This window comes from Octopus sinensis, linkage group LG25 (assembly GCF_006345805.1).
Source record: "Octopus sinensis linkage group LG25, ASM634580v1, whole genome shotgun sequence".
Lineage (NCBI taxonomy): Eukaryota > Metazoa > Mollusca > Cephalopoda > Octopoda > Octopodidae > Octopus > Octopus sinensis.
Genome location: NC_043021.1, coordinates 37,501 through 52,946, shown reverse-complemented (window position 1 = coordinate 52,946; position 15,446 = coordinate 37,501). Strand labels below are relative to the sequence as shown.

General features: G+C 35.9%; 1 protein-coding gene across 3 annotated transcripts in view; it reads left to right on the top strand.

The window, feature by feature from the left end:
- Positions 1 to 15,446, top strand: part of LOC115224294 (serine-rich adhesin for platelets-like) — a 193,970-nt gene that overhangs the window by 145,328 nt on the left and 33,196 nt on the right. For all 3 annotated transcript variants that reach the window (XM_036513419.1, XM_036513417.1, XM_036513418.1), the window contains exon 9: positions 11,260 to 13,676. In XM_036513419.1, coding sequence (XP_036369312.1) covers positions 11,260 to 13,676 — 2,417 coding nt within the window. The remainder of the gene's footprint in view (positions 1 to 11,259; positions 13,677 to 15,446) is intronic.

Here is a 15,446-nt window from a genome sequence, read left to right as displayed (position 1 = left end):
GTTAGCACGCCAGGCAAAGTGCTTAGCTGTATTTCGTCTGTCTTTATGTTCTGAGTTCGAACGTTATATAATACTTATTATATTATATATCTATCATTCATTTTATACTTTTTGAGGTCTAGTTATAAGTTATATATTTTTTAAAAATTATAATTATATATATATATATATATATATATATATATATTGTTATTTATGTATTGGTCTATGCCTATCACTATTTAAGTTGCGTAATGGTGGTTTTATCTCTAATATTTTATATATTTATACTGTGAAATTTGATTTAATACTAACTTGAATTTCCCCTGTAAGTTGGAGTTATTCCCTATATTATTATTATTATTATTATTATTATTATTATATTATTATTATTATTATTATTATTATTATTTATTATCTATATATATATATATATATATATATAGATAGATAGATAGATAGATAGATAGATAGGTAGATAGATAGATAGATAGATATATACCTAAATATATATATGTATATATACATATATATATATATATAAATATATATTTATATGTATATATATGTATATATTTATATATACACATACAAATACGTATATATATATACACACACACACACACACATATATATATTGTGTGTGTGTGTGTGGGTATATATATATACGTATTTGTATGTGTATATATAAATATATACAATATATATACATAAATATATATTTATATATATATATATGTATGTATATATACATATATATATTTAGGTATATATCTATCTATCTATCTATCTACTATCTATCTATCTATCTATCTATCTATCTATCTATATATATATATATATATATATATATATATATATATAAATAATAATAATATAATAATAATAATAATAATAATAATATAATAATAATAATAATAATAATAATAATAATAATAATAGGGAGTATAACTCCAAACTTACAGGGGAAAATTCAAGTTAGTATTAAATCAAATTTCACAGTTAAATATATAAAATATTAGAGATAAAAAACCACATTACGCAACTTAAATAGTGATAGGCATAGACCAATACATAAATAACAAATATATTATATATAATATAATATATATAATATAATTTTTAAAAAATATATAACTATAACTAGACCTCAAAAAGTATAAAATGAATGATAGATATATAATATAATAAGTATTATATAACGTTCGAACTCAGAACATAAAGACAGACGAAATACAGCTAAGCACTTTGCCTGGCGTGCTAACGTTTCTGCCAGCTCGTCGCCTTCCAGTCGTAGAAATAATGCCAAAGCAGATATTGAGCGCGGTGGAGCCCTCTCAATCGTCGGTTCCTGTCGAACTGTACAGAATGGGAAACGGACAGGAAACGATGCTCATGATATATAAATACGCATGCACCAACACACCAATTCCAGGAAAGGTTGTCTATGGAAGACCAGCCGTCACCCATGCGTACCACCAATGTTTTCCAAGGGGCCGATACGGCTTGGCACACTGCAACTCATTTCTACAGCTGAGTGAACTGGAGCAACGTGAAATGAAGTGTCTTGCTCAAGAACACAACACACAGCCCGACTGTGAGCTGGGCACTCTAAGCCATGCGCATTCATATATGTGAGGGCGCATGGCCTGGTGGTTAGGGAGTTGTACTCACGGCTGCGAGATCGTAGTTTCAATTCCTAGACCGGATGGTGTGCTGTATTCTTGAACAAGACACTTCATCTCACATCGCTCTGCGATCCTTTCCACACCTGACGTGGGGCACACCGTGGTACCAGTTCAGACGACATCGATTTGATGGAGGGAGGGAGTTAATGTGCGGCACGAACATTTGATCACTATATATATATATATATATATATATATATAATCTTTTCCTAGTTTCAGTCATTAGACTGCGGCCATACTGGGGCACCGCCTTATATATTCTGCTTTTCAGAACAAAGCACGAGTGGGATGATCACAGCTGGAATATCTCTGATCATATACCAGCGTTAGATCAGGAATAGGCTAGGTTTAAACGGCAACAATAGACAGTTTTTCACAAAAAAGCCATACATGTCCTCCACGTTCAATCCCATCTTGTTCATCAGACTGAATGGAAAATAAAAACGAAACAAAAACAGTCCAAAAAATGTTTAAATTCCAATTCAATTAATTTATAAACATCTTCATTTAATTAATTTGAGCATTTTTCGAAGCTCGCCCCTCAATCTACAACAACCCGATGACAAACTGAAAAATATATTTGGGGCGAAAAATCTCGTCACTGCAACATTTAACATCGAAGAAAGAGTTGCCTTTGAAGAAGACTTGATATATTTCTTGATCCACCCCTCTCTCTCTCTCTCTCTCTCTCCTTTAGCCTGTTTCTTAATCTCTCTCTTTGTCTCTCCCGCTTTTTTTATCTCTCTTTCACTCCCATTTTCTGTCTCATTCTTTCTCTCGTTCTTCATTCTTTTCTATCATCATTATATCTTCCTTTATTTCGGTTTTTCTCCTTCTTTATCTCTTTCATTCTTTTCTCTATGCTTTTTTTCTTTTGTTTCATTCATTAGCATTCTAATTCAGTTCCTTACTTTCTTTCTTTAATTTTGATATGAAATCTTATTAATCTAAAATTACTAACGCTTTCTCTCTCTCTCCTCTCTCTCTCTCTCTCTCTCTCTCTCACTCTCTCTCTCTCTCTGTCTATGTCTGTCTGTCTGTCGGCCAGTCTCTCTCTCTCACTCTACATTATATGTATATAAGTATATATATATATCATCACTGTTCCTTTCGCTTTAACTACGTAGTTAACTGCTACATATATATATATACGTTTCCAACGCCTCCTCATGTCTTTTTTTGTTGTTGTTGCTACTGCTGATGCTACTTCTACTACTACTCCTGCTGCTGCTGCTGTGTCTCCTCGTCCTCCTCTTACTACTACTACTACTACTACTACTACTACTACTACTACTACTACTACTACTGTTTTAATTTTTAATTTTTAATCGTTTCTCACACTGATACCAGGTTAGTGATTTTTTTCAAGGTATGAACAGTTGATTGAATAAGCTCCAGTACATGACTGGTACTTGATTTTTATCGAACTAGGAAGACTGAAAGGTAAGATTGACCTCGTCGGTATTTGAACCCTGCACGTCTAGAAGACACGAAATAATTATCCGCCTCGATTCCGCCTCGATTCTTTTGACTGATTCTGCTAATTTCATTTCCATCGGATTGTGAGTTTCATCCAGATACACAGAACAGTGATACGAAGGGTTTACGAAACACAAAGTGGGATATAATGTTAGGTCAAATTGAGGGGAGGGGCAAAGCTATTTTATCATGTATTGAGACGAATGTTGAGTCAGAGAAACCCGAGATTCTGTAGGCCACCACATCGAGTCTCTGCTATATCTAAAGGCGTCCTTAGACATTTTATTCTAGTCTCCGATCTATGTCGCATCTCACCCGAGCAACAGTTTTTAGTCAAAGTGGTGATGGCCTTGTTGTGGATTCTATCAATATTTCATTGTCGGAATCTACGTTGAACAACATTAATCCGCTTCACTTTTCTACCGTTTGCTCATCGTCTAATACTCGAGTCATTTATTGTCACTATGTTGCTGCAGCTGGTACTTCCATCGACTTTCAAACTTACAATTTCTGGAGCGGCGCAGCTCCTTCTTGCACCTTCATTCATTCACATTTCCTTCTCACTTTTCCTTGGTTTACTCTTTACGTTTTGGGTAGGGAGAGGAGTGGGGTGGTATTTTGAATTTGTTTTCGCTTTTGTCACCGTTTTCTGTAGATTGACATTAATTCTATTCATGCCTCATCGTGGCAAGAAGATGGGGGGGGGGTAAGGTTGGTTATGACCAGGGAAGAGAGTCCCAGTTTGTCTATTTGGAGGATGGAGGAGGAGGAGGCAATCTCCGCCACAATTTTCTGGGGTTTCAACCGGCGATGATTTGAGAGAAGCAGTTTTTGCGACCTACTATTTTTATTGTTATTAATGCTCTTTTCTTTCCCAAATATCCCTCTTGACACACGTGCTCCAGCTGGGATCTACCCTGCATCACCAATCTTATTGCTTTTCTCTCCGCAGCCATGACTGTCACTCTTTAGTCTTTAGGATCTTCATGTCCAGGAATATTTTCATGAGAAGGTCTAAGGAGACACTGAGGGAACAAGGCCCCACATCCTGTCAATAGTTCATATAGAACACTATAAAAAACTCACAGCAATTATTATTGATGTCCATTCTGTTCTCTGTTCTTATAAAAGGCTGTCAGCTAAAAGCAGAGACTGATTCTAGCTGTACAGGATCAATACTTACTCAGAACAAAATAATGAAAAGAGGCTAACAATAAGTGCAGACTATTATTATTATTATTATTATTATTATTATTATTATTATTATTATTATTATTATTATTATTATTATTATCATTATTTGGACAAGGACAATAGTTTTAGAGCTGTTTCAGCAACTATATATAGACCAAATCAGAAACCAACATCTTAACAATACGCTAATGGAAATTATTTTCTCTTTTAGCTCTGACTTTATACTTTTTTAGTCCAATAACTTTTTTTTTCTATAAAATATACGGTTTTAAAGTAATTCTGCTTTTTTGGATACTTTATTTCATGTCGAAACAACACTTTCAAGAAAGAAATCTGATTATAATTATTTTTCCAAGAACACAAAATTTCCACAGATATAAACCATTAAAATATGATTATTTGACATAAATATTGTAGCTTAGATATGATGGTAGCTATCTTAGATCTGATGTTGCGTACATCTGCGTACATATGATATATCTTAGATTTGATGGTAGCTATCTTAGGTAAACAGCATCGTATTATTGTTGCTGTCCACCATTCACCTTCTTTTCTGTCAAAAAGCTGTTCGCTTCCGGCCAAATTCTCAGCTGTTAAGCTTCGAACAAACCAGCACATCATAAAGTGACGAGGACTTTGCAATTCAGCGCCACTTGTGAAAGTGCGTGGCTGTGTGGTAAGAAGCTTGCTTCTCAACCACATGGTTCCAGGTTCAGTCCCACTGCGTGGCACCTTGGGCAAGTGTCTTCTAGCCTCGGACCGACTTCTGAGTGGATTTGGTAGACGGAAACTGGAAGAAACGGAAGTATATATCATGAGTATGTTTGCATGTGTATGTATATATATATATGTAGGTATGTATGCATATGTTGTATGTATGTATGTATATGTATGTATGTATGTATGATATATATATATATATATATATATATGTCTGTGTGTGTATACATATATATATGTATCGATGTGTAAGGCTATGGTGGCAGATATATTACGGGTGGAAACAAAAGAGTTCGTTAAGTGCAGATATCTACGCCCAGTGAATTTCTACTCAAACACCGATGATATATGTGCATGGATTTGTATATATCATTTCTATAAAAACTTTTATCGCAATGAGACAGAACAACATCGGAGCCATTTGATCGACGGTGACACGTTTATTTGCTCTGTTGTATGTGGAGAGAAAGAATCTGACAGGCTGAGTGAAAGGGGACTAGAAGTGTGAAAGGGCCAACTCAAGGCAACACTGAAAGCCACTGGAATTGAGCGTAAATCGCTTGAAAGCCCGAGTCTGCACCAAGTGGTGGTGTTCAATCAGCATCGGAACCAAAAACTTTGAAGGCACCAAAAGTGAAAAGGAAGAAATCAAACGGCAGAAATGAAAGGCTCGGAAGGCTTCTATGCAAGAACTGGTCAACAGAGTCATCAACAGCATCACCATAAAGGAAGCATTAAGCAAAGAGGAAAATAAATATCCGATTACGAAATGAAGCCGACGGCGACGACGACGGTGATGATGAATGATTTTGCTCCGAAACGTCATTTTGCCATTTACCACTCTAACATATTTTTACGTATCAACTCTGCAAATATTGATTGTAAATATTGTGATTGTAGACCTAACCAGGATGTATTGATCTCTGATGACAGCAGCAATAAAGTCAAACATAGAGCAGACATTGTTGTTATTAAAACGGAAGTTATTTCTATTACATTTATATCAGACTCCATAAAACAGTAGCAAACACAACTACCCTTGGTGTGGTCAATACTATGACATTAACTATAGCAGACGTACACGTAATACGGTATATAGCACGGCGTTACCTGTAGTGTACACTAGCCCAATTAATATGACCTACACGATGACATTAATTAATCAAGACAGATAAGTTTTAATTAGACAGCGCTATATCCGTATCAATAATGCCAAAACATTCCCGACCAATCACGGTTATTTTCGTCGAGAAATCTTTCGTCCACAATATATTAAAGTTGCTGTTGGTTACGTGGGTTTTACTGGGTATGTGGTAGGGTGTTTTTGCGGTTGTTTAGGTGTGTGCGTGTGTGTTTCGCACACACACACACACACACACACACATATATAATATATATATATATATACACATACATATATACATATATACATGCATAGTTATATATTTATATATGTATATATATATATGTAAGTATATACATGTATATTTGTATGTATATATATACATGCCTTTATGAATATTTATATATATTACAATATATATATATGTTATATATATATTATATATATATATATATATATATATATATATATATATACATACATATATAAATGTATATGTGTGTTCAAGTGTTTACATTTATCTTTATGTATATATGTGTATATAAATGTTTCTGACGAACAACATAAAATTTTCCTATGTGAACATATATATCCGTAATTTACCAAAATAATGTGTGTGTATATGTGTGTCTGTGTGTGTGTGTGTGTCTCTGTCTGTGTGTGTGTGTTGTGATTCCGCCTATAATAACCACCACACCATTCAACGTGAGCATTTCTTATTCTGACTCAAAGAGGTTGTAGTTTCGATTCCTGGTTTGCACTGAATCATTGAGTAAGATTTTCCTTTGACGTTTCTCCAAACTCCTCATCCATTAATGGCCCTCATCCATGTGAGGGAGACGAAACAGGATCAAGGTCTTTTACAGACCCCTTCCTTTGATTATTTCCCCTCCATTCTGTTACCACTCCTTCATTCTATAACCACCCTCTCCCCTCTCTTATCACCCGTACCCCTCTATCCCTGCCTCGTCCACTCTATAACCTTCCCCCCTCTAATACCACACTTTCTCTTCTTTTACCACTCCCTCCCAGTTACCACCACTCGTCCCTTCTTACCACCCTCGACCATTCTATCCCCACCCCTTCCTCTATCACCACCCCTCACCCTTCCATGACCACCCACCCACCCCTTTATACACTTAATTTTACTAAATATATTTCTCTCTATTATTATGCTACAATTACTTTCTTTCACTAACCTATTAATTACTTTTACAGCAATTTCCTTGTTAAATAAGATTATTTAATTAGTCACTCCTATTGTTATTGTCCAGTAAACCCATATATTCTCTGCCGTACTTCCATATTTTCCAAATCTTTCTTACTCAGCTTTGCCATAAATGTTATATAACTCGTTCTTTCGCCGGCGTGGCAGAGCGGTAGGTGGCTTGCTTCCCAACCACATGATTCTGGGTTCGATCCTAATGCGTTTCACCTTGAACAAGTGTTTTCTACTATAACCTCAGCCCCACCGAGGCTATAGTAGATTTGGTAGACTGAAACTGGTGCATTGGTGCGCTGTTGTACCATCATTCTATATATAATATATATATATATATATATATATATATATATATACACAACTTATAAATAAGGGCTAAAGAAAAATAATTTCTATACCAATGTGCTGATAACAGACTTTTAATCGTTTTAATATGCTGCCACATTTTTTCATGGAATTTTTTTTCTGTAAAACAACTTCATCCTATATTAGTAGTAGTAGTAGTATATATATAATATATATATATATATATAATATATATATATATATATATATATATATATTTGTATTTATGTAGTATTTGGTGGATATTCCACTGATGTGGCAAAGCATTCCTATGCAAAGTCGGAAATCCGGTTCTGGAATTATCCAATAATTTTTTGATAGTTTATTTTGTCTTCTCTCCTGGTGCTATATGAACATTTAATGTGGTTTCAGAGTCAAGTTTTGGTTGCTATATCTAGCATGGTGGTATCTTTTAGATACCCTTAATTATAATTTTAATAATAATTATTACCTATGAGGTTTTTATCCCCATATGAGCCACTTGATGTGATCGGTATTTTAAATAACGATCTTATCTTTATTTATATATATATTCGGACGCTTTCACCTCCTTCAAAAAACAACTACAACCCCACCACCTTCTTTCTTATACCTTCTCCCAGAAACCTCTCCATATACTACTACTACTACTACTACTACTACTACTACTACTACTACTACTACTACTACTACTACCACTACGTCTGCTGTTATTTGTGAATAAAGATCCATAAATGCTCTGGTTCCAGTCCTAGTCCCCTCTTTCTCACCTATCTTCTCCATCTCTTGACTCTGTCCTTCATCTTGAGTCAATATAATATATAACTACTTTATCCGTACTCTGTATTTCTAGAATATCCAGGTTCAGATGTACCATTCAGTTTTTAATTATAAATTCCATATACTGAACCAAATGCCCCATTTACTCGACATCATTCTAGAGCGAAACACATGGCCATTTGTAATGAATTATTCTAATGTAATATACTCCGCATTCACATATATATTATATACACAGACGGTCATACACATACGTACAATTATATATGTATGAGTTGTTTGAAATATCCATATTGACTCTGTCTAAATGTATATTTAACTATATCTTCGGTCGCGCATTGAGTTCTCTTTCATTTAGCGCAAGGAACCCCGCCTCCAGGTGTATATTTTGAACAATATTAATATTTACTTCTGTCTTTAATTTAACATGACCAAATGAGTTGCCATTATTGAATTTTAAATATGTATGATCGGTAAGTTACCGCCTCACACCAGTTCTCTCTTATTTCATTTTCATTTCCATTTGATAATAAACAAAATTGCTTCATTCGTCGCTGTTCAGTTTGTTACAACTTATCTCATCAGCCATTTTCTTCAGTTCTACAATGAGAACCAAGAATATATATATGAAAACATGTGTAAGACTCATGTATTCATATATATATATATATATATATATATATTATATATATATATATATATATATATATATTATATATATATAGTATATATATATATATATATATATATTATATATATATAATATATATATATATATATATATATATATAATATATATATATATATAATAATAAATATTAGGGAATAAATCCAAATTTACAAATTTTGTCTCGAATTAATATTATATATATATATATATATTATATATATATATATATATATATATATATATATATCAGGACGGCTTTAAATTATTGCCTCTTCGTTTTTCAGCTCTTCAACAATCAGTCATTTTTAAAGCGGGAACCAAATCTGGAGTATAAAACATCTATAATAATGCTAGATACGTGTAAGCTTCCATGCATATATGTGTATATACATATATACATATACATACATACATACATACATACATACATATATAACATACATATATATACATATATATATATATATATATATATATATATATATATATATATATAATATATATATATATATATATATATATATGTATATATATGTATGTATATATGTATATATATGTATGTGTATGTATCAGTGTAATATATATATATATACATATATATTGTGCGTGTATTTATGTGTGCGTGTACAATTAAAAAGCAAAACAAATGCTTTATGGGCAATAACGCGGTGTCCAGTAACGTATGGACTATAAAAACGAAGAGAGGTTTATCAAATACCATAAAATTCATGATTTAATGAAAACTTATTCCGTTCGAGAGAAACGTGAACCATTACATGTCACCACACTGATTGACGCCAAACGGAGATAATCCCGAGCGTCCAGAATTCTTAGAAGCTAATATGCTGTTAACAAAACTGTGAAGTGTCTGGAGATAAGGGAACAGCTGTTGAGAAATGTTTCTGCCACAATGTGCGTCATCAGGACAGTATTCTTCTTATATTGTCATCAACTTGAATATATACAGATATAGAAGAAAATATTCATGGCCATATATAGAAAACACATGCCCTGTGGTCGGTGGCACGTGATCGGACAACGTGATTACAAAGTTAGTTATACTGCCAGGCCTCTATATGTAACAGTCGTTCCCAACCTTTTCATAGTGATTCTCAATAAATCCTTTTATTCAAATCAGTTCTCCCACGGACCCCTTTTAACATACTTATCCTTATGTATATGTTCATACATATATACATATATATACATATATGTATATGTATAAGTATATATATATATATTATATTCTATGCATATATGTATAGATATATATTTATATACATATATATATATATATATATATAATATATAAATATATATATATATATATAAGAGAGAGAGAGTCACTCCATATGTGTATGTGCATATGCGTGTGTATTTACATATATACACACATATATATATATATACGTATGTATATGTATGTATATATACATACATATACATACATACATATATATATATATCAACGGCAGAGCCCCAGCATGGCCACATATATATATATATATATGTGTGTGTGTGTGGCGCAAGACAGAGTGAGACGGAGTGCGTGTGTGTGTGTGTTTGTGCGCGCGCACGTACGTGCGAGTGGAGTAAAGAGAAATTCACATGAAAATATTCAGTTCGATATGAAATATTAATTTCATGAAAAAGAAAAGAAAAAAATAGAAAATTTACCAACGGAATTTTGTTGTTATTTTTGTCTGTTTTTTTCCTTCCTTTATGTCTTTTCTTATTCTCTTTTTTCCTTCTCTTTTATTTTCATACTTTCCACTGGTGGCTGCTGTGTTCTCATTCTCTACTACACTACTACTACTACTACTACTACTACTACTACTACTGATAATAATCATACAAATACACAATCGATATTCTATTTCCCAATTTTGAATAAAATGTATTTATTTTTGAAAACGCACACACACACATCAATATCATTTAAAATACTCCATCCTTATAAATACACCAAAATACTCATCTCGTTAACAATAACAACAACAACAACAATAATAATAATAATATTAATAATAACAATAATAATAATCTACAACCAAAACACCAAATTCAAACCAACTTTTAGTTGATTATCAGGGAATATGGACAAAAAAGATTAAAAGAAATCGAAGCTCACAACAAAAAAATGTCTGATCCGGAATCGATGCCCGGTACAAAAGCTAAAAGCCCTTCACCGAATAGTTTGCAGGTGGAACCATCTAAAACAGGCCGGAGTTCAAAAATGTCCAGTTCGGAACGTAACATTTTGAAAAACCGTACCAATTCAAAGTCTAAAAGAGGATCTTTGTCGAGAAGAATGAGAAACTTCCAGTTCGGAAGGAGAAAAGCGCCATGTTCTTCACCGGAAACTGGCACTTCCGCTGCTGAAAATAGTGGAAATGGTGATGATGATGATGATGTGGGTGGCAGTGGGGTAGATAGAAATAAGAGGAGCGGTGGAGGCGGAGAAATCAGAGGACATTCATCTGCAACAGGGGCGCCCTCTGTCGACGCTCGGTTGCAGAAAATGCTGCACGGAACATGGTCGAAAATTTTCTCCCATAAGGTGAGCCGCAGCGGATCTTGTAATGTTACATTGAGGCCAGTGGAAAGGACGAAGACCTCTGATTTGTCATCAAGTTGTTCGTCCTCCCCGGAAACGAGCAAAAGAAAACAAGCTGTGAGGCATTTACAGTCAACCAAAGATGAAGGCCGAGGTGGAGAGAAATACAACAATAGTGGTCCCTCCCTTAACAAAAAGCAACCGAGCGGCTTAGGTTTTAAAACTGGTCCCTGTAGTTTAGCTTCGGAGGGAGACAACCGCAAGATGTCGCTGAGCACGCGTTTATCCAGTATTATACATCCACGGAAATTTTCGCAGGCCACGAAATATTCCGCAGTGAAACCGGACACAAGTGATTCGGACTCACCGTTTTTAGAGACGACGACCAGGCAGGGGTCACAGGGGTCACAGGGGGAACGAAACGACGGCCAAGAGAGTCGCAGCACCACAATGGAACACAACCGCCTGGTGTCAAGCTGCAGCACCAGTTCAACTCCATCTACTGCTAAAACTGCTACTAGTACAACAACAACTACTACTGCTACTACTACTGTTCAAAAGATTAGTAGTAGAAGTAGTAGTAGTAGCAGTGATAGTGGTATTGCCGATCACTGCAGTGGACGGTCGGCCGGGGGCGGGGGTGGCGGTGGGTTTAGCCGCCTTCTTAGCGTGGCTGGCTTTGGCAGATCAGCCACGACACCGAAGTTGTCTTCGAAAACTGTGCCCCAGATATCTTTGACCTCACCGCCGACAACTCCGCCGTCGCCCTCGGCTGAATTATTTCAACAACAACAACAGCAACAGCAACAACAACACCAATCAAGTACAGCAATTCTTATTGAAGAATCCGACCATCTGATCGATATCGATGAATCTCGAAACCTTCCCCTTGAACTGGCTCAACAGCAGCAACAACAGCATTACCAATCTCACAGAAGTTTATACAACACCCCGACAAACATTTCGGATTATGTTCAAAATCCGGGTGCTGGGTTTGAACCGTCTTCGCCTTGTTTTGTTTCCGGGACGTCCTTTTCTCAAAGTGAACATTCTGGAATATTGCAGCCCTACACAGACTTAAATGACCCCTCGACCCTGGTGATGAGATCGTCTCCCTACACTGGGTCTTTCTTATCATCCAACAATGCCTCTTCTGCCTTCTCTCCGATCTCAACGTCTTCATCGTTCTCTGGAAAGAAATTTAGTTCGCTAATCGGCCGCAATAGGGCAGCACCGGAGACCCTTCGGTCTAGTTCCTTAGAAGAGTACCGGACCTCCTCTTACGATGATTTCATAACTCCGACGACAACCACTGGCAACAGGGCCGCATTCGGAGTTGGTGGAGGTGGGACAGGGCGGGGTGGCCTGGGAGTGTCGTTAATGTCGTCATCATCATTATCATCATCACCATCGTCTGCAACAATAACAGGAACGGCAACATTATCATCATCAGCAACAACAACAGCAATAACATCACCGACGGCTGTCATTTCAGCCACCACATGCGCAAAATCACCGCAACTTCAATCACAACCGACACAAACAGTAACAACAACCACAACAACAAAAACCATTCTAAGCCCTTTGACATTCTCATCGACATCAACGCCGATTCTATCATCGCCGCCATTATCAACTACATCACTTCCGAAACCGCCATCTTACTATTCAGCCATCACACCTCCATTGAACGCCGTCTCTGCCACCTCCAGTCCAGACTCGCCCTTTCCATCTCCTTCAAGAGCCAACCCGGCCAATAGAAATGTTCCGTTCACACCGACAGGCTCCAACCGATACTATACAACCGCTGGCGCCGCCTATCTCAACTCCAGTGACAGACCCTACTTAAAGAAGTGGCTTTCCTGCACCTCGGCACCGACCACCTCACCCCTTGCCTTGCCGCCACTCAGTGCTAGTATGTCATTCGGATCTCGTATGAGGTAGACATTTTATCATCTCTCTCTCTTGTCTCGTTTTGCACATTTCAACTTCAGTCATTGCACTCCGTTGTTGTCGTTGTTGTTCTTTTAGTGACTCTGCTCATGTTGCTGTTGCTGCTGTTGCTGTTGCTGCTATTGCTGTTGCTGCTGCTGCTGCTGGTCTCTGGTTGTTTCGTGTTACAACAGCAAACCTCGTCTTCTCTGCATGTAGCATGTTTTACTCTGTCTTAGCATGCCTCCATCTTGTTGCCGCTAAACTAGAAAACGATTTTCATTTCAGTGTAGTTGTTGTCGTTGTCGTTGTTGTTATTGTTGTTGTTGTTGCCGTTTGTATTAAACTCCATTATATATGGTAAAATTCCAAATGTAGCCATACTCCTTTTTTCAGACATAACATATCTAGGAATACATCAGCTAATGTGTCCATCCACCTGCCTTTGCTGTTTTCGTTGGCTACAGTTCAGTTGGCATATGATCAAAATACATTCCAGATACGACCATCCTGTCTGTATTCAAGGCATTGTGTATCGAGGACTGCATTAAAGAATGTAACCTTCATTGTCATTTCTGATGTTGTTTAAACCCAGGTCTATCTTTGATTCCACAGACCTATAAATCAAAGCCATTCCACTGAGGGCCATCTCATCTTCTATTCAGGAATTGTGAAATACTTTCTACATTACCTTATAGAACGTTTGTTATGCTCCTAAGAGAGGAAGGTCCATTTTGAGACATATTTGGTTGTTATTTCTAGCATGTTGGAGATTTCCTCTTTGGCTCAGTTTAAGGCGCAACAGTTTCAACGTCACACTTGTACCGTTTTTGTATTCGCCAGTCGTGCTTCCCCCGCAATACGTATCAGTTTAACGTAATTTGAAACATCTGCTAACTCACAACATCAAATGTAATTCTGCGATATTGAATATTTAATTCAATGACGTTATCCGCTGACAGTAAATTTGAAATTTCTTTCTGCTGAACTGCTTAGAAAGTTGTTATTTTTCGACACTTGTTCTTATTCTTTTTCCGTTTTTTTTTTTGTTACTTGTAAAAGCAAAATGTTACATCTCGAACGCTTTAATAAGTATTCGTAAACAGGTGAGGTCCCTAGATGTAAAGATGGGGTCAAACTAAGACTGAACTCGCAAAGATTTCTTACATGCTTAATACCAGGTGTATAGGAATGTTGGAAATGCTGAATGAAATAAAGGTTTCATGATTAACCATGTACTGGTGCCTCTTTACATAATAACGGCGTCCATTTCTGGGTAGAATCCACCCCAAAAGGCCAACTAAATAAAAGAGAACGCCACCCCACCAAAAACAACAAAAACAAAAAAAAAAACAAACAACAAAAAAAGTTTTAGAGACAGAAGTCCAAGAAATTCGAAAAAAACTAAAAAAGTTTAGAAATTGTAGCGAATTAAATTGTAGTGAATAGAGTGTTAATGTAGCAGAGCTAGAGACTGCAACGCCACCTATTCACACTCGTGCTTTGCTGTCTCAGTTTATTGATGATTGCTAGTTTGATTGTTTAGATTGTCTGGATTTCCGACGTTCATGTTTGATGATAGTTTGATGGGTTTTTAATGGTGTTTCATTGTTTGATGTTATGTGTGAGGTCTTTGAAGTAATTCTGTTGGCGTCGGTGGTTTCGTAGGGGGGCGTCGGAAATCTGTTTGTACAGTGTTCAGTGTGATTCTGAGGACATTTGACTCTGACGCGTCGAGTGTTTGACCCTGCTCTGGCATATTTATCGTTGTTTTGCAG